This window comes from Onychomys torridus, chromosome 5, assembly GCF_903995425.1.
Source record: "Onychomys torridus chromosome 5, mOncTor1.1, whole genome shotgun sequence".
NCBI lineage: Eukaryota > Metazoa > Chordata > Mammalia > Rodentia > Cricetidae > Onychomys > Onychomys torridus.
In genome coordinates, this window is record NC_050447.1 from 13,059,135 (window position 1) to 13,083,051 (window position 23,917).

The window sequence follows — 23,917 nt, forward strand, 5'->3', positions numbered from 1 at the left end:
ATCTCCTAAGCATCCTAGAAAGGGCGTTGATATCGATTTACATAGAGCTTCATGTAGAACGGTCTGGAAAGACAGCTGTATACATGAAGAATGGTGAGTATGGATCTCTTTTTTTTTCTAATCCAATAACATTAAATTTAATTTTATTTTACTTATTCTCAACATAATAAGAGTTTATGGAAAGACTAGAAGAGAGAGAACTAAACATAATGATATTGTTTAACAGAGCAGTAGAAAATTAGAGTTTAAATAAATATCCAGTTAAACATGTCAGTCTGTACTGATACTCTCCTTTTGATAAAACATAGCCAAATACATAATGTTATATACATGTGTGAAGTACAACTGACATCTTATTAACTCCTAAGTGCAAACAACCAATAAAAATAACTAATCAGTGCCCAATGTTTCAGGGAAGCCTCTGAAACAAAGAAGAGTGATCATAGCCAATGAGAGAGGGAACCTGATTAGATATAGAAATTACAATTACATAATCTTTAAAATACATTTTTAACACTGAAAAGAAGACAAGATGTGATGCCTCACTTATGAAACAAAATTAAATCCCTAGAAAGTGTGAAAGACGCTGAGACAAAACTTTTTTAAATTTAAAACAAAGTGAGTAGCATTTTTAAAATTAAATGGAGAGATTAGATAATATATTTTACATTTCCTCTATGTAAAAGAAATTGACCCATAAAGTACCTGTGCACCCAAAATGTTAGTCTAATAACAATCTACTTTATTTCTCTAGTCATTTTTCCTTTTGCAGTGATCTTTTTAAAAAAAACATTATTATTATTATTATTATTATTATTATTATTATTATTATTATTATGTGTTTTAATTTTATACGTCAGCCATGGGTTCCCCTGTCCTCCCCCCTCCCACCCTTACCCCCACCTTCCCTCCAGCCCCTCCCCTCCATTCCCATCTCCTCCAGGACCAAGACACCCCTGGGGATTCATTTAAACCTGGTGGATTCAGTACAGGCAGGTCCTGTCCCCTCCTTCCAGCCTGAGCATGTGTCCCTGTGTAAGTCCCAGGTTCCAAACAGCCTAAGGACAGGTCCTGGTCCCACTGCCTGGGTGTCTCCCAAACAGATCAAGCTATTCAATCGTCTCACTTATCCAGAGGGCCTGATCTAGCTGGGGGCTCCACAGCCGTTGGTTCATAATTCATCTGCTTCCATTCGATTGGCTATTTGTCCCTGTGCTTTTTGCAATCTTGGATTCAACAATTCATGCTCTTACAGTCCCTCCTCTTTTTCGACAGTTGGACACCTGGAGCTCCTCCTGGGGTCTGACTGAGGATCTCTGCATCCACTTCCATGAGTTATTGGATGAGAGTTCCAAGATGACTGTTAGGGTGTTTAGTCATCTGATCACCAGACTAGGTCAGATCAGGCTTTCTCTCGACCATTGCCAGCAGTCTACAGTGGATGTATCATTGTGGATTTCTGGGGACCTCTCCAGCACTCTGCCTATTCCTGTTCTCCTGTGGTCTTCATTTATCATGGTCTGTTATTCCTTGTTCTCCCTTTCTGTTCTTGATCCAGCTGGGATCTCCTGCTCCCCTAAGCTCTCTTTCCCTCAAACCTTGCCCTTCATTACTCCCACTGTTGTCCAGGTTGTTCATGTAGATCTCATTCATTTCTCTGTCATTGGGTGATCTCTGGGTCTTTCCTAGGGTCCCATTTTCTAGGTAGCCTCCCTGGAGTTGTGTAGCAGTCTAGTCATCTTTGTTTTACATCTAGTATCCTCCTATGAGTGAGTACATACCATGTTTGTCCTTCTGAGTCTGGGTTACCTCACTCAGGATGATATTTTCTAGATCCATTCATTCGCCTGCAAACCTCATGATGTCATTGTTTTTCTCTGCTGAGTAGTACTCCATTGTCTATCTGTACCATATTTTCTTTATCCATTCTTCAGTTGAAGGGCATCTAGGTTGTTTCCAGGTTCTGGTTATTACAAACAATGCTGATACGAACATAGCTGAGCAAATGCCCTTGTGGTATGATTGAGCATTCCTTGGGTATATGCCCAAGAGTGCTACAGCTGGGTCTTGGGGGAGATGGATTCCCAATTTTCTAAGGAAGCGCCATATTGATTTCCAAAGTGGCTGTACAAGCTTGCATTCCCACCAGCAGTGGAGGAGAGTTCCCCTTGCTCCACATCCTCTCCAGCATAAGCTGTCTTCTGTGTTTTTGATCTTAGCCATTCTGATAGGTATAAGGTGGTGGTATCGCAGAGTCATTTTGATTTTCATTTCCTGGATAATTAGGGATGTTGAGCAATTCCTTAAATGTCTTTCAGCCATTTGAACTTCCTCTGTGGAGAATTCTCTGTTTAGTTCTATAGCCCATTTCTTAATTGGACTGTTGGCATTTTGATGTCTAATTTCTTGAGTTCTTTATATATTCTGGATATCAGCCCTATGTCAGATGTGGGGTTGGTGAAGACCTTTTCCCATTCTGTAGGCTGTCACTTTGTCTTGTTGACCGTGTCCTTTGATCTACAAAAGCTCCTCAGTTTCAACAGGTCCCATTGATTGATTGTTTCTCTCAGTGTCTGTGCTACTGGTGTTATATTTAGAAAGTGATCTCCAGTACCAATGCATTCAAGAGTACTTCCTACTTTCTCTTCTATCAGGTTCAGAGTAGCTGGATTTATGTTGAGGTCTTTGATCCACCTGGACTTAAGTTTTGTGCACAGTGACAGATATGGATCTATTTGCAGCCTTCTACACATTGACATTCAGTTATGCCAGCACCATTTGTTGAAGATGCTTTCTTTTTTCCATTGTACATTTTTGGCTTCTTTGTCAAAAATTTTATGTTCATAGGTGTGCTGGTTAATGTCAGGGTCTTCAATTCGATTCCATTGGTCCACAAGTCAGTTTTTATGCCAGTACCAAGCTGTTTTTATTACAATAGCTCTATAGTAGAGCTTGAGGCCAGGGATTGTGATGCCTCAGGAGGTTGTTTTATTGTACAGGATTCTTTTGGCTATCCTGGGTTCTTTTGTTTTTCCATATGAAGTTGAGTATTATTCTTTCCAGATCTGTGGAGAATTGTGTTGGTAATTTGATGAGGATTGCGTTGAATCTGTAGATTGCTTTTGGTAAGATCACCATTTTTACTATGTTAATCCTGCCTATCCATGAGCATGGGAGATCTTTCCATTTTCTGACCTCTTCTTCAATTTCTTTTTTCAGGGACTTAAAGTTCTTGTCATATAGGTCCTTCACATGCTTAATTAGCATAACCCCAAGGTATTTTATAGCATTTGTGGCTATTGTAAAGGGTGATGTATCTCTGATTTCCTTCTCAGCCTGTTTGTCTATTGTATATAGGAGGGCTACTGATTTTTTTGAGTTGATCTTGTATCCTGCTATCTTGCTGAAGGTTTTTTATTAGCTGTATCAGTTCCTTGGTTGAATTTTTGGGGTCACTCATGTCATCTGAAAATAGGGAGAGCTTGACTTCTTCCTTTCCAATTTGTATCCCCTTAATCTCTTTATGTTGTCTTATAGCTCTGGCTAGAACTTCAAGTACTATATTGAATAAGTAGTGGGAGAGGGGACAGCCTTGCCTTGTTCCTGATTTTAGTGGTATTGCTTTGAGTTTCTCTCCATTTAATTTGATGTTGGCTGTTGGCTTGCTATAGATTGCCTTTATTGTGTTTAGGTATGTTCCCAGTATTCCTGATCACTCCAAGACCTTTATCATGAAGGGGTGTTGGATTTTGTCAAATGCCTCTTCTGCATCTAGTGAGATGATCATGTGTTTTTTTTCTTTGAGTTTGTTTATATGGTGTATTACATGGACGGACTTTTGTATGTTGAACCACCCTTGCATCCCTGGGATGAAGCCTACTTGATCATGGTGGGTAATTGTTTTGATGTGTTCTTGGAGTCTGTTCGCCAGAATTTTATTGAGTATTTTTGCATCAGTGTTCATGAGGGAGATCGGTCTGTAGTTCTCTTTCTTTGTTGCATCTTTGTTTGGTTTAGGAATCAGGGTAATTGTAGCCTCATAGAAGGAGTTTGGTAATATGCCTTCTGCTTCTATTGTGTGGAACAATTTAAAGAATATTGGTATTACGTCTTCTTTGAAGATCTGGTAGAATTCTGCAGTGAAACCATCTGGTCCTGGGCTTTTTTTTTGGTTGGGAGACTTTTAATGACTGATTCTATTTCCTTAGGGGTTATTGGACTATTTAAATGGTTTATCTGGTCTTGATTTAACTTAGGTATGTGGTACCTATCCAGAAAATTATCCATTTCTTTTAGATTTTCCAGTTTTGTGGAGTAGAGGATTTTGAAGTATGACCTGATGATTCTCTGGATTTCCTCATTGTCTGTTGTTATGTCCCCCTTTTCATTTCTGATTTTGTTAATTTGGATGCTCTCTCTCTGTCTTTTGGTTAGTTTGGATAAGGGCTTGTCTATCTTGTTGATCTTCTCAAAGAACCAACTCTTTGTTTCATTAATCCTCTGTATTGTTCTCTTTATTTCTATTTTATTGATTTCTGCACTCAATTTGATAATTTCCTGGCATCTGTTCCTCCTGGGAGACTTTGCTTCTTCCTGTTCAAGGGCTTTCAGGTGTGCTGTCAAGTCACTAGCGTGAGATTTCTCCAGCTTCTTTATATGGGCATTCAGTGCTATGAATTTCCCTCTTAGCACTGCTTTCATAGTATCCCATAAGTTTGGGTATGTGGTGTATTCATTTTCATTGATCTCTAGGAAGTCTTTAATTTCTTTCTTTATTTCTTCCTTCACCCATTGGTGATTCAGTTGAGCATTATTCAGTTTCCATGAAATTGTAGGATTTCTGTAGTTTTTTTCTGTTGTTGAAATCTAACTTTAAACCATGGTGGTCTGATAGAACACAGTGGGTTATTCCAATTGTTTTGTATCTGTTGAGATTTGCTTTGTGGCCAAGTATGTGGTCGATTTTAGAGAAGGTTCCATGGGGTGCTGAGAAGAAGGTATATTCTTTTTTGTTGGGGTGGAATGTTCTGTAGATATCGATTAAGTCCATTTGAGCCATAACATCAGTTAAGTTCATTATGTCTCTGTTAAGTTTCAATTTGGCCGATCTGTCCAGAGGTGAAAGTGGGGTGTTGAAGTCTCCCACTATTAATGTGTGGGGTTTTATATGTGATTTAAGCTTTAGTAATGTTTCTTTTACATATGTGGGTGCCCTTGTGTTTGGGGCATAAATGTTCAGAATTGAAACTTCATCTTGGTGGATCTTTCCTGCGATGAGTATGTAATGTCCTTCATCATCTCTTTTGATTGATTTTAGTTTGAAGTCTATTTTGCTGGATATTAGGATGGCTACACCAGCTTGCTTCTTAAGATCATTTGGTTGGAAAGTCTTTTCCCAGCCTTTTATTCTTAGGAGGTGTCTGTCTTTGAATTTGAGGTGTGTTTCTTGTATGCAGCAGAAAGATGGGTCCTGTTTTCATATCCATTCTGTTAGTCTGTGTCTTTTTATAGGTGAATTAAGTCCATTGATAGTGAGGGATGTTAATGACCAGTGATTGTTCGTTCCTGTTGTTATTTTTATTTTTTGGTGGTAGTGTGTGTGTACTTCTCTTCTTTGGGGTTTACTGCTGTGGTGTTATCTATTGCCTGTGTTTTCATGGGTGTATCTGCCTTCCTTAGGTTGGGATTTTCCTTCTAGTGCGTTCTGTAGGGCTGGGTTTGTGGATAAGTATTGTTTAAATCTGGTTTTGTCTTGGAAGGTCTTGTTCACTCCATCTATGATGATTGAAAGTTTTGCTGGGTATATTAGTCTAGGCTGGCATCCATGGTCTCTTAGTGTCTGCATTATATCTGTCCAGGTCCTTCTGGCTTTCGAAGTCTCCATCAAGAAATCAGGTGTTAATTCTGATGGGTTTGCCTTTATAACTCACTTGGCCCTTTTCCTTTGCTGCCCTTAATATTCTTTATTTATTCTGTACATTTAGTTGTTTAATTATTATGTGGCAAGGGGACTTTTTTGGGGGGTCTAGTCTGTTTGGAGTTCTATAGGCTTCTTGTATCTTCATAGGCATTTCCTTCTTTAAGTTGGGAAAGTTTTCTTCTATGATCTTGTTAAATATATTTTCTGTGCCTTTGAGTTGGTATTCTTCTCCTTCCTCTATCCCTATTATTTGTAGGTTTGGTCTTTCATGGTGTCTCAAATTTCTTGGACATTTTGGGTCATGACTTTGTTGGTTTTAGTGTTTTCTTTGACTGATGAATCTATTTCTTCTACCGTATCTTCAACACCAGAGATCCTCTCTTCCATCTCCTGCATTCTGTTGGTTATACTTGCCTCTGAAGTTCCTGTTTGTTTACTCAGATTTTCTCTTTCTAGCATTCCTTCTACTAGTGACTTCTTCAATTTTTCTGTTTCCCTCTACAGGTCTTGGACTCTCTCCCTTGTTTTTTCATGATTTGATTTCAAGGACTTATTGTTTTCTTCTGCTTTAATTGTCCTTTTCTTTAGTTTTTTATAGCATTCTTCCCATTTTTTGTTTGTCTGTTCCTCTACTTTATTTTTGATTTCTTCTATATAAGGCTCTAGCCTCTTCATGATGTTACTTATAAGGTTATTTTCTTCTTCTTCTTCCATTCTGTGATGTTCAGGTCTAGCTGTTGGAGAAGGGCTAGGTTCTGGTGATGCTGTATTGCTCTTTATTTTGTTGTATGTACTTCTTTCTGCCTTGACGCCTGCCCTTTTCCTCTTGGGTTCGTTCTTGGTCTTATCAGTGTACTTGGTCTAGAGAGAGCTGACAGATTTAGGGAGCCTCTCTCTGGTCCACATGGAAGCTCTGGGCCAGATGGGAGCACTGCTCCAGATGAGAGTGCTGGCTGGATAGGAGCTGGGGGGCTGGACTCTGAGTCTCGGGAAGTCCCTGATGTCTGCTTATTTTGTCTAGATGGGAGCTCCTATTGTCCAGATGGGAGTTCCTCTTGTCTCTGGTCCTGATGGGAGTTCCAGGGCAGGATGGAAGCTTGGGTCTGGTCTCTGATTCTCAGAAAGTGGCTGGGGTCTCTGGCAGATGGGTATGGGTTCAGGGTGTGGAGACTGCAGGGTCTGCCTGCAGTCTTAGAAAAGGGGAGCCTTCTCGCAGGGCCTGCCAATTGGCCAGAAACTGGGGCCAAGTTGGTCAGGACCTCCTGAGATGGCCTGTGTCCAGTGGTGGTACCCAGGGGCAGTTGCCTCTCTGGCAATCACCCCAGGCACTCACCTCTGGTTCAGATGGGAGTTCCAGGGCTGACAGGAGCTGGGGGTTGGTCTCTGAGTCTCAGGAAGTGGCTGGTGTCTCCAGCAGATGGGTGGGGGTGCAGGGTGTGGAGAGTGCAGTGTCTGCCTGCAGTCTTGGAAAAGGGGAGCCTTCCTTCAGGGCACGCCGAATGGCCGGAAACTGGGGCCAAGTTGGGCAGATCCTCCTGGGATGGCTGGTGCCCAGGGGTGGGACCCAGGGGCAGTTGCCTCTCTGACTATAACCCCAGGCACTTACCTCTGGTCCAGATTGGAGTTCCTGAGTATGGATCTCTTAAGGCAGTCATTGTTACTCATTCTTAAACTGAGTTATGTTTGTATTGTTGAGATTTCTACATTTTAGATACTAGTCAACTGTTAGAATTGTGATTTGCAAATATTTTATTTGCCTATTTGTAGAGAGCTGTGTGCCACACCCTAGAGATGGCGCCGGCTTCCGCCTTCCACCAGCCCGATGGTGAGCGCTCTCGGTGGTAAACAATTCCATATTCGGCTTGGCTTTAGGATCTGGCTTGCTTCCATATACCTGGACCTGTCTGCGATGCCCACGTGGTGGTTTAGGGTTGGCTACCCAGAGGCTATAAGGGCTGAGGGAGGTCTCCCCCCGGGGTCAGAAGATTGTTCAAGGTTCCTGAATAAACTGCAGAAAGAAGAGCTCGGTGTTGCGTCTTCCTTGCTGGTCGAGGCAGTTGCGACACCTATTTATCTTGTCTGAGCATTCTCTTGAAAGGATCTTTGTTAAAGTAAACATTTTAAATTTTGGTGAAATAAAATTTGTTTCTTTTGTGGATCATATTTTTAATACTATTTCTCTGTTCCCTCCCTCTCTCCACATATGTATGATGTGTGTGTTTGTGCATATCTGAGATCAAACTGAGGACCTCACACTTGCTAGGCAAATGCTCTATTACTAAACTACATCCCCACCAATACATTTTTACTCCTTCCATCACAATGGAATGTAATTACAATTTGTGTTTTTCCCTCAGCTAACCAGCTTAACACTGGTCAAGACTTGCAATGTTATTTTGAAAATAATGAGAAGTTCCTAATCTTAGTGAGAGGAGAGCATTGTTTCTTACATTGTTTTAGCTGTATGTTTTTAATGCATGTTTTTTTTTATTATTAAGATAGTTCTTTAGATTATAATAAAAATTAGGAATGGCTTTCTTCATTGAAAGGAGTTTAAAAATTTTTGTTAATATGATAAATCAACTGCTTTGTTTTTCAAATACCGGATCAGTGTTACATTTCTAGAATGATACCTTGGTTATGATCTATCTTTTAACCTATTTCTGGATAGTTTTTTCTATTTATTGAATTTTTTTGTTTGTATGTGTGTCTGTGTGATGACAGATAATAACCAGACATTTTATTTCTTTGTAATATCTGCACTGGTTTTCATACTGAGGATTATTGGCCTCTTATAAGGAGTTTTCAAGTATTCCTTTCTTTCCTAGTTCTATCGAAGGAATCGATAAAATAGTACTTCTTCCTTAAATGTTTTCCAGTTAGGTAATTCATCCTTAGTTTACTTTGTAAAGCTTTCTTTCTTTTAATTCTAAAATCACAATTAGAAAGTACTGATTTCTTTTGGATGACGTTAGTAACTTGCTATTGTTCAAAGAATCTGCTAAGTTACTGGTGGATGCCTGGGCATAGATTTTCCCGGACTCCCTCGTTGCCTCTTTACTGTCTGTAAGCCTAGCATGATGTCTTCTCTTTCTTTCATTATTACGTTAATTCATCCCCATTGTCTTTTCCTGACTAGCTTGACCATAATATTTTTTAATTTTTTCATTTTTAAAGAATGATTCACCTTTGTATTTCATTGATTTCTGTTCTAATCACATTTCCTATTGTTGGGTAGAATATTATTTAAGTATCTATTAGTTTGACTGTTTTTCAGGTCATTTCTAAACTGATAAAAAAAAAGTATTATTGTGTGCATGTGCCATGGTGCACATGTGGAGACCAGAGGGTGAGTGTGTGGAGCTAGATCTCTCCATCTATCTTCATGTGGGCTCCTGGCATTGAACTCCAGTTTCCAGGTTGGGCGGGAGGTACCCTTACTCACCATTGAGGCATCCCAGCCACCCAGCTTTCATGTATTTTTTACTGTTTTTATCAGTAACTACAGAGCAATGTTGATGTTATTGACTGAAATGGTACAGTCATCTACTTTTCCTTATATGTCTGTCAGTTTTTACTTTACATATTAAGTTTACGCACATTTAGAGTTCCGACAGTTTTATACATGAATATAATGTATTCTGATCATATTCATACCCTATAACTCCCTCTTGTGGTCCCCCCCCCCCCCCCGTTAGGCCCTCTTCCAGTTTCATGTCTATTTCCTGTTTTGGTAACATTTTTAAAATTAGGATTGTATAAGGATTGTATATGTCAGCATGGTGAGGGTTATTTACAGAAACAGTGCATGTTTGTAGTGACTGAACCCTGAAGAAGATATCACCCCTCCTCCAGCAACCACTTACTACCAGTAGCCCCTTGGGAGGGACTGAACCTATTAAGCCCTATCCTGTAAACATTCAGGAAGTGACCAGTAGTCTTGGGTGAGTGTGCTCTCTTTAGATAAGGCCGAGAGCAAAATACTGTTGGCACTTTCAGCCATCCAAATTATAAGTTCTGTGCTTTTAAAAATTTGCAAGGTGGCAAAGTATTGGGCTTGATTATGGCATCTTGGTGTGTTTTGTGTGAATGATTATACTCTGTTCTTATTCAGCACCTCTTCACCCCAGCTGTCTGCCTCAGTCTACTTGCCCCTTCTCTTGCTGGTCTTCCTCTTCTAGGCTCCTGCATTTCATTATCCTTTTTACTACCTTCTCATTTCCCATAAGTCTGTCACTCTGGGCAGAAAGCCTCGATATGACATCACAGAATCAACTAGAGGAAAATTCCCTATTTTTCTTTTAGAGTCCATTTTGGTGATATTTTCCTAAGAATCAATCAATTTTGTATAAACTTCTAAATTAATCGGTATAAAATTATCCTTTTAAAAACATTTTTAATGTTTTTGATCATGGCCATTCTGACAGGTGTAAGGTGGTATCTCAGAGCTGTTTTGATTTGCATTTCTTTGATGATTAAGGATGTTGAGCATTTCTTTAAATGCCTTTCAGCCATTTGGTATTCTATTGAGAATTCTCTGTTGAGCTCTTTAGCCCATTTTTTAATTGGACTGTTGGGCATTTTGATGTCTAATTTCTTGAGTTCTTTATATATTCTGGATATCAGCCCTCTGTCAGATGTGGGGTTGGTGAAGACCTTTTCCCATTCTGTAGGCTGTCTTTGTCTTATTGACCATGTCTTTTGCCCTACAAAAGCTTCTCAGTTTCAAGAGGTCCCATTTATTAATTGTTGTGCTCAGTGTCTGTGCTGCTGGTGCTATATTTAGGAAGTGATCTCCTGTGCCAGTGCGTTCAAGAGTACTTCCTACTTTCTCTTCTATTAAGTTTAGTGTAACTGGATTTATGTTGAGGTCTTTGATACACTTGGACTTGAATTTTGTTCATGGTGACAGATACTATCCATATTTTTTAAATGTGCAGTTTTTATTGTGCTATCTTTTGCAATTCACAATGTTTGCATATTTCCCTGCTCATTATTTTTCTTGGTAGAGGTTCCTGAGCTGATGATTTGAGGGTAAAATCCAGCCTCTTGCCTTGGTGTAGACAGGTGAGGAGAGAGGATGCCATCTCATCTTGGAGTGCTCTCTGTTCAGGATGCAATATCCCTCCATTTACGGTTGGTCCCAGCTTCATTCCTTCCCTTTTTGGGCACAGCTGTTGATCATGAGCATCTCCTTTCCTGTTACCTATTTTGTTAACTTCAAAAATAACCAGAAGTGGAAAGTCAGGCTTCAAGTCATTTACCTGGACTGGTTGACCACCGAGGTCTCCGGGGTATGATTTAACTTTTGAATTTCCTTTGAAGTGACTTTTAGGTATTTGTAAGAATAATAGGAAATGTAAGGTGCTACTCCAAATCATCAGTGCTTTGGCAACGTGTTTTCTAAGTGATTGTTAAGTCTCTTTCAGATTGATTTTATGTATATGAGTGTTTTGCTCACATGCATGTTTAGGTGCCACATTTGTACCTGGTGCCTGTGGAGGTCAGAAGAGGGTGTAGGATCCCCTGGAACTAGAATTGTAGATGGTTATGAGCCTCCATGTGTGTGCTGGAAATTGAACCTGGAAGAGCAGCCAGCATTCTTAACCACTGAGCCATCTCTCCAGACTGATCTTAAATCTTAATCACTTGTTCCTCAGGAGGACCACTGAAATACAACAGTGCAGAGAACACCAGGCAGGAAGTGATGGTTGGTTACTGTGGTGGGGTCAGAGGGGAAGAAAAGAAGCTGCATGTTCCCAGTGCACACCTGCTGTATATACACTGCCATTGGATTCTAGAAAATGTTCTTCATGGCAGGTGTTTCTTGTTAGCCTTGTCTGACTGAATAAGAAACCACAGCTTGACATGAAGTGACTAATTAGAAGTCACAGAGTTAGGGTGGGCTCTGAGTCCAGTTATGTGTGCCCACTCCAACAGAACATGTAAAATTAACACAAGGATCTTTGTTGATCTCAGTGTAAGGACACTTTTTTTTTCTCCAGTTTTTCAAGACAGGGTTTCTCTGTGTAGACCTGGCTGTCCTGGAACTCACTCTGTAGACCAGGCTGGCCTTGAACTTAGAGATCTACCTGCCCGTGCCTCATCAATGATGGGATTAAAGGCTTGTGCCACCACCACCTGGCCTCACACGTTTTTTTTTTTTAAACTTGCTATACCCAATAAATGATATCAAAGTTGTGTTTGGTAATACAGAAATATTATTGTCACCAAATATATTTTAATTGTCACTAACATTTTATCTGTAACATTATTCCTCATAGATTCTGATTCCAAGTGAGTTTTAGAATTCATATTTTACCAACTGCTAAGCTTAATTATCTTTGTAAAAGTATGAGCTGATCTGTTCAGTGAAATCCTGTCTGTGACTCACAGGTAATAGGTAAGTCACGTCATTGCAGTCCTCATCCATAGCGATTTATACTTGTTATCCCCTAAAACTCTGAAACAATTATTCAAATGCTCACCATAGTACTTTAATTCAGTAAGGAATATTTATTTAGAAGATATATTATCATGCTTAGAGAGAAAAATGAACACATGCCCTTTAGTGAACTGTAATGAAGAAAGCATGAACAAACCTGTCTCCAAGAAATTTTATATTTTACAGCCATAGCATGTTTTAATAATCAGAATATTGTTAGCTGCGATAATAATTTTATAACCTCTCTCCTGAGCTCTAGATTTAAATAATTTTAAAGTAAATTTTGGCACTGCAAAATTCACAATATAAAGTCTGAGGTCTGAATAGAAATGAGACAGACTGTCCCAACTTTTGAGAACAGAAACATGATGGTGCAGGCACCCCCAGACTCTGCCTATACCAGCTTTCTTTCAAGAGACCAAATGCTTTTCATTATTGCACAGGGATTAGTATTTAAATACTAAGTTTTAGGACACATTTACTCTTAGAGAGTATTATAATTAGTTGAACAACTTATTTTTTATAAGATATGTTATCACCAAGAATTTAAGTTTTCCAAAGAATATGTCCTTATGTCTAAGATAACTATCAATTCTATATATTTTGATAATTACCTTTAGCAGTAAAACATCACCTAAAATAGCAATAATGATGGCTGCTGCTTCATAAATACTTAGACACTGAGCTAAGCACATCCTGTACATCATACAGTTTAATGTTCATGATAACTCAAGTAGGCAGGCAATTCAACTATCATATAAACAAAACAGGCTTAGAGAAAAGCTAAGCAATAGCCAAATTCAAATCACTTTTAAATTGTAGAGCCAGGTGTCTAAGGCAACTGTCTTACTATGATCCAAAGCCAAGATAATTAGTCTCATTCTGTGCCATTCATGAGAACTTTATCTGCTGTGATAAATGTTAGTTTAATAACTTTGCCATATACTTATGAAAGTACAGTTTGCATTTTTTAAGATAAGAAGCAATATCAATTCAGTTGGAACAATACCTCTACCCCGGCTCATTTAAATATTTTTTATTTACATGTCTTTCTACCATCATTATTCTAATAAAATTATAAATGCAAATATACCAGAGTACATGCAACATAATCCACAAAGGAACAAAAATGTTCAGTACTACTGAATAAAGAACCCCAATATTACATACAAAGTGCTTAAAAAAGACCTTATGAGATATCCAGGCCGTATTTATTTTAGTATTTTCCAATAATTGACAAGGAAGGCATAATTTATAAATATCTCAAATCCATTATTTTTTACTATGAGTCAATCAAGTGAGTTCTATTGTGGATACTTAAAGCAAAGTCACATGGCATCAAAATGGAACCGATGGGCTTCTTGTCGCTTTTCTCTGTCGTCTGCTTTCTGAAAGACAAGTGTAGAGTAATTTCAGTACTCAGAAAATAGTAAGATTCATTTCTGAAATGTAATTTTTTAAAAGATCAAAGAAATTTACAAACATAACAGTTATGATTTTTATAATGCAGTAATATAAAATACCTTTATATATCTAGTAGCTATTTTATAATTAAGACTATATTACTTGAATTTAAAACTCAAGAAGAAATGTTCCATATACTTATATTGTCATCACTTATTATCTACTTGAAAGTGAGAGTAAACATTAGGTGCTAGAAGAACACAATCACTGTTAACACCAACGTTAACAAACCAATCTAAACTAATTATATTAAGATGACTATTGTTTAGTTAACCTATTGATTTAGCAGATAGTTATTGATCATCTTCTCCTAGTAAGAAGGATTAAAAAACAAGTTTTGTATTTTGTTCTTCAAGCACTTAAAACTTAGAAAGGATAAAAACAAAACTTGCTGTGCATCAGACTGACCCTAACTGGGTTTGAGTGAGGAAAGGGCAAGCTTTGCAAATACTGTTTATGGAAATGGGAAGGGGCATTCATTTCAAGCTGGGAGTTGAGCATGAGGAGCATTGCACACCTGGAGAGTGTGGAAGGTGGAATATAGGAAAGAACTGGAAGACACAGGAGAGCAGGGCATGTTGTGGAGTGGCATGGAAGGAGTGTGAGGGTCTGTCTGGATGAGGAACACTAACATATGCTGGACAGTGATGAGTGTCTAGTGCAGGAGAGAGGGGAGGAGGTGAAGCCAGAGGGACCAGCCTGGATCTAAGGAAGTGGCAGAAGGAGGCATATGTGGAATCAGCTACAGAGATCCTAAGGAAGGTGGCTGATTAACACTGAAGATGAGTAAGAAAGGGAAGAAAGGAAGCTTTAGAATATTGGCTTTGAGGGGAGTAATCCTGGTAGAAATCATTGTAACAACTGGAAATGGAGAAAGAAATTGTGAGAGAGAGATAGAGAGAGAACATTCTGAGATACAACAGTTGACTTTAGATGAAATCGGCTGGAAAGTGGAGAACGCAGAGGGCTTTGAGCAGGTGTGTAGAGAAGTTGTCCTGGGAGAATGGAGAGTAGCAGCAGCTGGGAGAGGTGGAAAACTGGCTAAAGAAATGGAAGACTGAGTCCCTGGTGCTGCAGTGTGTCCATGGTGATGCAGTCACCTCAACTACTGCATCACAGCTGTTGGAATCCCACATTTACACCACAGCAGTCAGACCTCCTGATAAAATAAGGGGGATTTAGTTTCCTTATTAAGGTCACGAGATATATTTTGGATTATGTTGCTTTTAGACAAAGTAAAGAGTCCTTCTCCAATCTTAAAGTTAATTGATTATATAATTGTTAGCTATTATTTCTGATACACAAGTGATCGTTCTTTGGAGTGACAAATATATGAATATTTATCAGAATAATCAACATGCTTTCATAAGTTACAAGAACAGCAAGATAAAATAGTAATTTTAGTTAGCAAAACATGATTCTGGTAGGCATGATAGTCCAAAGAAAAAAGAAAAAAACCTCTCCTTTGGGAGAGGAGCCTTTTTGGGGATATTGCTGGCATCTATTGGCTGAGTATGTGATATGACTTCCTTCTCCTCTTCGTGTGGCGCTAGGGAATGAGCCTTTGCTCTCAACCAGTGAGTAATATAGATGCCAGCTGTTCAGTTCTGAAGAGCACCGTGCTACCGTAGTAAACTAACCAGTGTCACCCTGAGAAACAGACCTTTTCCTGCCAGTGTAAAACAGCAATGATTGCCAAGATGAAAAGGCAGACGCCAGTCAGAGCTACTGCGGTGAGCAGGACGATGTTACTCGGTGTCAGGTACAATTTGGCACTCCAGCTGGAGAGAAAACGGAACAATTACAGTTGTAAACTTTAACATAATAAGGTTAGGTTGAGATCAGAAAGCAAAGCAGCTTATTAATTAATGAAATTTCAGTGGTTAAATCATTCACTCATCTAGCAAAAGCAATTAAATTTAGATGATTTGAAGAATATTGATGACCCTCAAGTGTTCATTGTTTTCTTAGAAGTGAACTAGAATTTTTTTTTTCACATGTGCTTTTGGGGATTAAACCCAGGGTCTCATGTGTGCAGGGCCAACACCTTATTACTGAAGTATACACCCATCTTCCCTGAAGGAGAACTCTTGATGAGATATCTAATATTCATGTATTACTGAGTTTGATCTTCAGAATTATTAAGTAAACTTACCAGTAGTACTTTAGACAATTAAAGATGTCTTTTGAAAAGAAGATTTTGATCTGTTGAATTTAGAATTTTTAACTCTAGGGCTCTGAAGTCACCTGATTTCACAAAGCCTATAGCATCTTAGTTTCTGACGCCCCTGCCCACACATGTAGTACAAGTAAAACAGTCTTATGTCTGAGTGGGTGTTTAATTGATGGCTGTGTAAAGCTGGCTTCATTTCTGTGTTATGTTGAACATTTTAAATTATTACAGTAACTTTTATGTTGAGACTTATAAAGTCACTTAGCCTCTCTGGTAATGTCAATACATCAGCATAAACATAATTAGGTCTGCTCTCTTAAAACACTATACATAATGCAGCACCTTAAACACTGCAAAGCCTGAAACTGGGGTCTTTCTGACTAACTCTGTGGGCAATTATGCACACAGAGCTTCTTGTTCTCTCTGGAAACAGGAAATGACTGTGTTCTCATTTTAAAAGAGTAATAAGGGCAAGATCATTCTAATGAACAGCAAGTAGCTATTGATTTATTTTGACATAATTAAAATTTATTGATCTGTAAGTTAGTCTTTAGTCGGTAAATCTCAGAATACACCTCAAACATAATCAATTAGAGTTTTTATTATTTACATAAATTTGAAAAGGACATTTCTTTGTAAAGAGCAAGAAAAACATGAAAAATGTTCTGATTATGGAAGAAAGCTATGGCAGGATTTTTCAGCAATTCAGAAAATTGAGTATTGTTGAGTACCTTACAATAGGAAACCAAACTATGTTGTTTTTTTGAGACAGGGTATGGCTATCTAGCCCAATATATCCCTGAAGCTGCCATCATCTTGCCTCAGCCTCCTGGTATTGGGTTACAGGTGTGAGCTACTACACTCAGGAAAAAAATTGTTTTCAATAAATCATTAAATTTTAGAAAAATTTCTTTTTATTTTGTGTGCATGCCTGTGTGTGTGCATGCATGGCTATGGAGGCCAGAAGAGGGACTCAGGTCTCCTGGAGCTGGAGTTACATGTGGTTGTGAGTCACCTGATGTGGGTGTGGGAACTGAACTCAGGTCTTCTGCAAGAACAGCAATCGCTCTGTCACTGAGCCATCTCTTTAGCCCCTAAAACTGATTTTTTTTTTCTGTCTTGAGCTTTTTTTTAGTTCTATTTTTTAAATAGACTTTTCCCCTCAAAGATGAAGACATTTGTCAGTTTGGTTAAAAGAGAAACAAAACCTTCAGTTGCCTGCTTAGGAGATTTCTTGTATATTTTGTCAGAGACATACAATCACAGCATATATTTCTCCACTTTACTTGTTTTCTTTTTCTTCCTCCCTATCATATTCTGTGCTATGTCCACGGCAGTAAACACAGATGAGTCACTACGGTATACTCTTATCAGCACTACATTTCTATAGTTTCCCTGCTCCTTATTCAGATTTTATAGTTTGTTATCAACTTCATGTGGAGAAAGATACCACAAATATACAGCACTGGATTATTAAAACAAAACAGAATGAAACCAACCAACCAACCAACCAACCAAACAGGCACCAGGGCCAGGCATGGCAGTTCCAGGTACTCAGGAGGCTGACGTGAGAGGGTTGTAAAGTTTCAGATCAGCCTAGGCAACAAGGTGATTTTATCTTAAAAACAAAACAAAACCTCAATCTGCTCCTACTCTGAACCAGACAAATAGTTGTATTTACTAATGTTATCTTATAGATACAGTGATGTGCTGGCCAGTTAGGTGTCTAGCATGGTAGGTAAATCTGGTTTATGACATTTCTTAGTTTTCATATGGGGTAAATTCTCTCACAGTAGAAGACTTGACCATGACTTTACTGAATAAAGATAGAAAAAGATGGACACAGTGAACTCATGAGATGGTTCTAGTGCACCACTGAATGTACTCATGTAAAATTTTAATAAAGGCTGGAGCTAAGAGAGTAGCTCACTGGTAGAATACTTGCTTGGCATGCACAAGGCACTGGGTTCAACTCCCAGGACTGCAAAACAAACAAACTGACAAACAAACAAACAAGTATTTACAAGTAGTGAAAATTAAACATATACAATGTTTAAGCTGCATTTTGTCCTAATAGGAATGAGTTTATTCCTTATAAAACACCAGGGTAGGTGTGTTAAATAATTTGAAAGTGACTAAGTAAATTAAGTGTTGGGCACTTGAGGAAACAGAGTAGGCAATACATATGATAGTTTATAAAAACATGCCACTGGATAACTACCAAACTGAGGTCAATCAAGGAAGGATATTACCTTCGAGGGACATTGTGAGGATATGGAATGACAATCAGCTGGGAGTTTGGAATGATTGCTGTCCACTCTTGTTTTCTTATAGACTGAAAAGAGAATTTAAGAACACTTAATATCCAATTAGTCTGAATATGAAAAAAACAACCAACTAAACAAACAAAAAAAGCAAACCCTCAAGTATTTTGAGAATTTGAAATCCAGATATAGAGGATTATATTTGTGTGTTATGAATTCAGTCATTCAACAAATACTGATTGTTCAGTTTTAGCAGGCATTATTCAAAGTGCTCCGTGTAAATGCTAATTGGAGCTAAAATTCATACCAGGAAATGGACAAATGACACTATTCTATCCTATATATATATGTGTAAGTACAATAATGCTACTTTTATGTTTACAGATACTACTTATGCTGTAGGTGATAAAATATTATGAAGAAACAGCAGGTAAAATGGATAAGAAGTCACAAAGTTTACTGGGGAAGAAATGGAAAAAAACTATATAATAACAAATCATGGTATGCTCTAAGATAAGCTTAGACAAGTCACTATGAATCATTTTTTAATTATTTAAAGGCAATAAAATATCTGAATTCAAATTCAATTATATTCAAATTTTTGGATTTAAATGTTTAAGTGGTAAGTATTAAAACAGATTGTCAATGTTTACTTGCCTTCTCTCCAGATGGACGGGGGATACCAACATAAAGATGGTCCAGGAAATTGGCACTTCGGCCTAGACCAAGTACATTGTACGGTAGTTGGAGAGCTAAGTGTGCTGACTGGCTGAGCTGTCCAGCTAGATTTATGAAGAAAAAAAAAACAAAACACCAAAAAACCAAATAAACAAAAACACCTCTGAAAACATTGCACTCAGCAAATCTTGAAGTCTTTAATATTTTAGTTAAATCCAGGTATAAAATGCCAGATGAATGTTTAGTTAATTAATAATGATTCATAAAAATATGCTTTGTTTGAGATACAATTCCCATACTATAAATAATATCCACTCAAATAATAAATGGCTTTGAGACTATCCTACGGGTTTACCTCAGTGAGCACAATGTAATTTTAAGATGCTTTAATTACTTGAAAAACTCAATACCCAAGGCTGGTACTCTTGTCAGCAATGCTACACTTCCTGCTGTAGGCACTCTCTTTAACTGGCCTATTCCGAGGAGTTTATAAACAGTCGTACAATAGATGGACTTTGTAAGTGGCTTCTTTCACTTGGCATGTTCTCGAGGTTCACGATAAAGCATGTTTCAGTACTTCATTAACTGCCATCTAGCATGATACATACTACATTTTGTTTCATTAGTTAATTTCATTAATAGGCTTTTGGATAATTTCCACTTTGAGTTATCATTAAATAATACTGCTCTGAACATTAATATACATTTTTTGTATTTTCTAGATTATATATCTAAGAATATGGATGATAATTAATTGCCTATTCCAAAATAGGCACCAGAGATAATCTCTGGTGTTCCCAACACAAAGCAACCATAAATGTTTGAGGTGTTAGATTTGCCAATTACCCTGATCTAATTATACATAATATATATGTATTGGAATGTCACATTGTACCCCATAAATAAGCACAATTATGATGTATTAATTAAGTGTAGTGTATATGTATGTAAAGATAAAAAAAGGTACCTGTCTCATTTCATACTCGCACAAGCAACTGTATGAAGGTCCAAAATTTTCCATATTCTAGCAAACACTTATTATCACCATATGATGGCTGGGAAACAACATCTTTGATATCAGAGTTTAACCTGAACTCTCTATTACCAAATGATGTTGAACTTCCTTCAAGTGCTTGCTGTTCATTTGTGTATCTTCTTATTTTTGTGAACTTAGTTCAAACTGAATTTTTGTCTTTTTTTCCTGATCAGTATAAGTAAAGTCTTGGCTAGTTTTTAAATATGTCTGAAAAGTATCCTTTGGTTTGCTGTTCTCTCTAATCTCTACTTCATTTAATTCCTTTATTTCCTGTCTTCTGCTTAGGCTTAGTTGTTTTATGTTTCCAGTTTCTCAAGGTGAAAGATGGCGACACTCATTCCAAACAGTTATCCCTACAGGTCTCCTATATGGGTCTCTAGCCCAGGCTGGTCTAGAGCTCCCTATGAGTTATCTCTACAGGTCTCTATCCCAGGCTGGTCTAGAGCTCCCTATGAGTTATCTCTATGGGTCTCTAGCCCAGGCTGGTCTAGAGCTCCCTATGAGTTATCTCTACAGGTCTCTAGCCCAGGCGTGTCTAGAGCTCCCTATGTTTCCAGGATCATCTTGAACTTCTGCATCTCCTGCTTGTACCTCAGAGTTCTGGGATTATAGGCACCAGCCACAGAAACAGGCTGAAGAGATACTGGGGATCAACTCTGGGCCCCTGCATGCCAGACTACTATTCTCCCAGATGAACTATATCCCTACCCTGGTTCTTATTTTTTCAATGCATTTGGAGCAATCCATTTTCCTGTAAGAAAGATTTTAGCTCCATTCAATGGATTTTAGTATGTTGCATTATTTTGGTTCACATTTTCTTCCATGTATTTTCTAATTCTTTTCAATCCATTATTTTAGAGTGTGTTGATTTTCATGTATTTACAGATTTCAAAAACGTGCTTGATTTTTTTAAAAAAGATTTACTTATTTTATGAATATGTACATGCGCCTGAGTGTACGTATGTACACCACATACATACAGATGTTTTCAGAGGCCCAAAAAGGGTATCAGATCCCCCAGAACTGAGGTAACAGGTGGCTGTGAGCTACCTAATGTGGGTGCTGGGAACCAAACCCTCGTATCCTGCAGAAGCATCAAGTACTATTTTTTTTTTTTTTTTTTTAAGACAGGGTTTCTCTGTGTAGCTTTGCGGAGGCTGGGATTAAAGGTATGTGCCACCACTGCCGGGTGGCTTTTTTTTTTTTTTTGCCAGACCTGAGGACTGAATCCAAGGCCTTGTGCTTCCTAGGCAAGCGCTCTACCACTGAGCTAAATCCTCAACCCTGCATCAAGTACTCTTAAATGCTGAGCATTATTTTAAGCTCCTTCTTACTGATCTTTTTTTTCTTTTTGGATTTTCGAGACAGGGTTTCTCTGTGTAGCTTTTTGCGCCTTTTCCTGGTACTTACTTGGTAGCCCAGGCTGGCCTCGAACTCATAGAGATCCGCCTGGCTCTGCCTCCCGAGTGCTGGGATTAAAGACATGCACCACCACCGCCCAGCTCTTACTGATTTTTAATATGTGATTAGAGAACACACTTGTTAAGATTTCAGTCATTTAAGATTTACTGAGTTTTGTTTCATGATACAAGATATGGCCTATATGGGAAAATGTTCTATGTGAACTTGAAAAACAATCATTTTCTAGGTGCAGTGTTCTACACATTTCTGTTAGGTATTCACATCTTTGATTGATTAGCTGCTTAGTTGTGTGACCCATTTTGAAAGAGAGGTATTAAAGTCCCTATCAGTCAATCATTAATCAACCAATTCTTGGTTAATTAGTATGTCTCAGTATGTTGCTAACATTGTATTTGAATTTTGGGGCTCACAGGATCCTCCTACCTTAGCTCTGGAGTGGGTGGGACCATGGGAAAGAGTGACGTGTGCCTGTCTGGCTCCAGTAGTTACTGTTGAGTTACCACCTACTTCCGTTCTTCATTAAGTCTGTGGCTGTGATGTTAAGTGCATATATATGTTGAGTTGTTGCACCTTCTTCTGGACTCACATTGGAAACTCTGATCATTAGTGTATGTGTGTAAATGCTTGTCACGGCAGATGTGTAGCATTCAAGGACCACCTGCAGGAGTCAGTTGTCTCCTCCCACTATGTGGGTCATGGGATTGAGGTGGCTGGGCTTGGCAACAAGCCCTTTACTCACTGACACATCTCCCCAGACCATGGACTCACCTTTCTCATTCTAGGAACAGTTTTGTCTTTAATGTCTAGAGAATCTCCTATAGACACAATAATTTTGCTATCAGTTCTGACATAATCTTTTGATGGAGTGCTTCTTTCATTTACTTTTAAAATAATTACTGATAACAGAATTTATGTCTGTGATCGCATAGGTCAGAAGAAAGTGTCACATCTCCAGGCACTGACTGCATGTACAGACATTTTTTTAGCAGCCCTGAGGGTACAATAACACGTGTTCTTAATCACTGAGCCATCTCTCCAGCACCTCAGTGTTTTAATACATTTTGAGTGTCACTATCCTAGTAGCTGCCCTGGGGATTTCAATTAGCAGCACAGAAAAAAAATCTTGTTCAGATTAATGCTAATCTAATTCAAAGTTCATATAAAAATCTGCTACAGTATAACTGTTGATCTGATTTGTAGGGATTTAAACTGCTGTCTATATCAGTCTTAAAGGGGATCTTTTTAGTGTTGGAACGTTCTGCCAGTGTGATTAATGCCATTTTGGTTTCTCTGAGCATATCTAGGGTACTTCATATTTGAAGGATTCTTTTGTCTATCTTTGATTGATAATTCCCCTTTTCGTATGTATAATGTATTATCCACTGCCTTCTTGCAAACAGATGTGGTAAATTACTTTTTTTGTTGCTTTTAAGAATATTTTTTGAGAGTTGATATGACTGAGTATGGTTCTTTGGGTTTATCCTATTTGGGGTTTGCAGATCTTTCAGATGTGTGTATTAACATTTGTCATAAAATTTGGATGGTTTTAGCAATGACTTATATATTATTTCTGCTTTTCTTTCCCTGTTTATCATCCTACAATTTCTATTAACAATATGTTGGTATGCTTGATGGTGCTTCCACCAGTCTCTGAGACTGAGACTGTCAACTGATATATCTTTAAGTGTTCAGATTATTTCCTAGCTCTAACATCACAGAGCCTTCTATTAATATTTTCAAATACTGTACTTTCCAACTACAGAATTCCTACTTGATTTTTTGGTAGGTCTGAGGCCTGAACTGAAGGACTCCTGCATGCTGGAGTTAACTATTACTGGGATGCCTTCCTACCTCTCTTCCCTGTTATTCAATAAAGTGCTGGAAGTCTTAGGGTAATATGACAAGAGAAAGAAACAAGAGGGCTACAAACAGTAGTCAGTTTATTTCTTTTGCAGATGTTATGATCTTTTACTTCAAAGGCCCTAGAGACCCCACTTGAAAACCCTTACACTTATAAACACAGCAAAGTAGCAGAATACAAAAGCAACATATATTAAGTCTCTATAAATGATAAACTTGTTGTGGAAGAAATCAAGGTTCCCAACAGCTTTAAAAAAATATCCAGGATAATTCCAAGGATGCAAATGAATTCTACAAAGGAAACTTTTAAGGCACTGAAAAAAATGAAAGGCACAGGAAGATGAAAATGCCTCTAAGACTCATGGATTGTCAAAATTAGTGTTGTGAAAATGGCTGTATTATCAAAAGTGATACAGATTCAATGCAGTGCCCATCAAAATCCCCATGGCATTCTTCACAGTACTAGAAAAGCAACCTGAAATTTCATAGAGAAGCAGATATGATTCCAAACAGCCAAGACCATCCTTAGCTGAAAGACCAATCAATATTAGAGATATCTTAGATAACTTGATCTCAAATTAGAGAGCTACAGTAATAGAATCAACATGGAACTGGCACAAAAACAGACTTGGTGACAAAGAGAATAGAAAGAAAC

At 38.2% G+C, this 23,917-nt stretch overlaps 1 protein-coding gene across 1 annotated transcript in view; it reads right to left on the minus strand.

The window, feature by feature from the left end:
* Positions 1-12,413: 12,413 nt before the first annotated feature.
* The window catches only part of Itfg1 (integrin alpha FG-GAP repeat containing 1), a 152,786-nt gene continuing 141,282 nt past the window's right edge, over positions 12,414-23,917 (minus strand). Inside the window, exons 15-18 of the mRNA XM_036186693.1 lie at positions 18,924-19,048; positions 18,255-18,337; positions 15,493-15,610; positions 12,414-13,753 (exon numbers count right to left, since the gene is read on the minus strand). Coding sequence (XP_036042586.1) covers positions 13,694-13,753; positions 15,493-15,610; positions 18,255-18,337; positions 18,924-19,048 — 386 coding nt within the window. The 3' untranslated portion in view covers positions 12,414-13,693. The remainder of the gene's footprint in view (positions 13,754-15,492; positions 15,611-18,254; positions 18,338-18,923; positions 19,049-23,917) is intronic.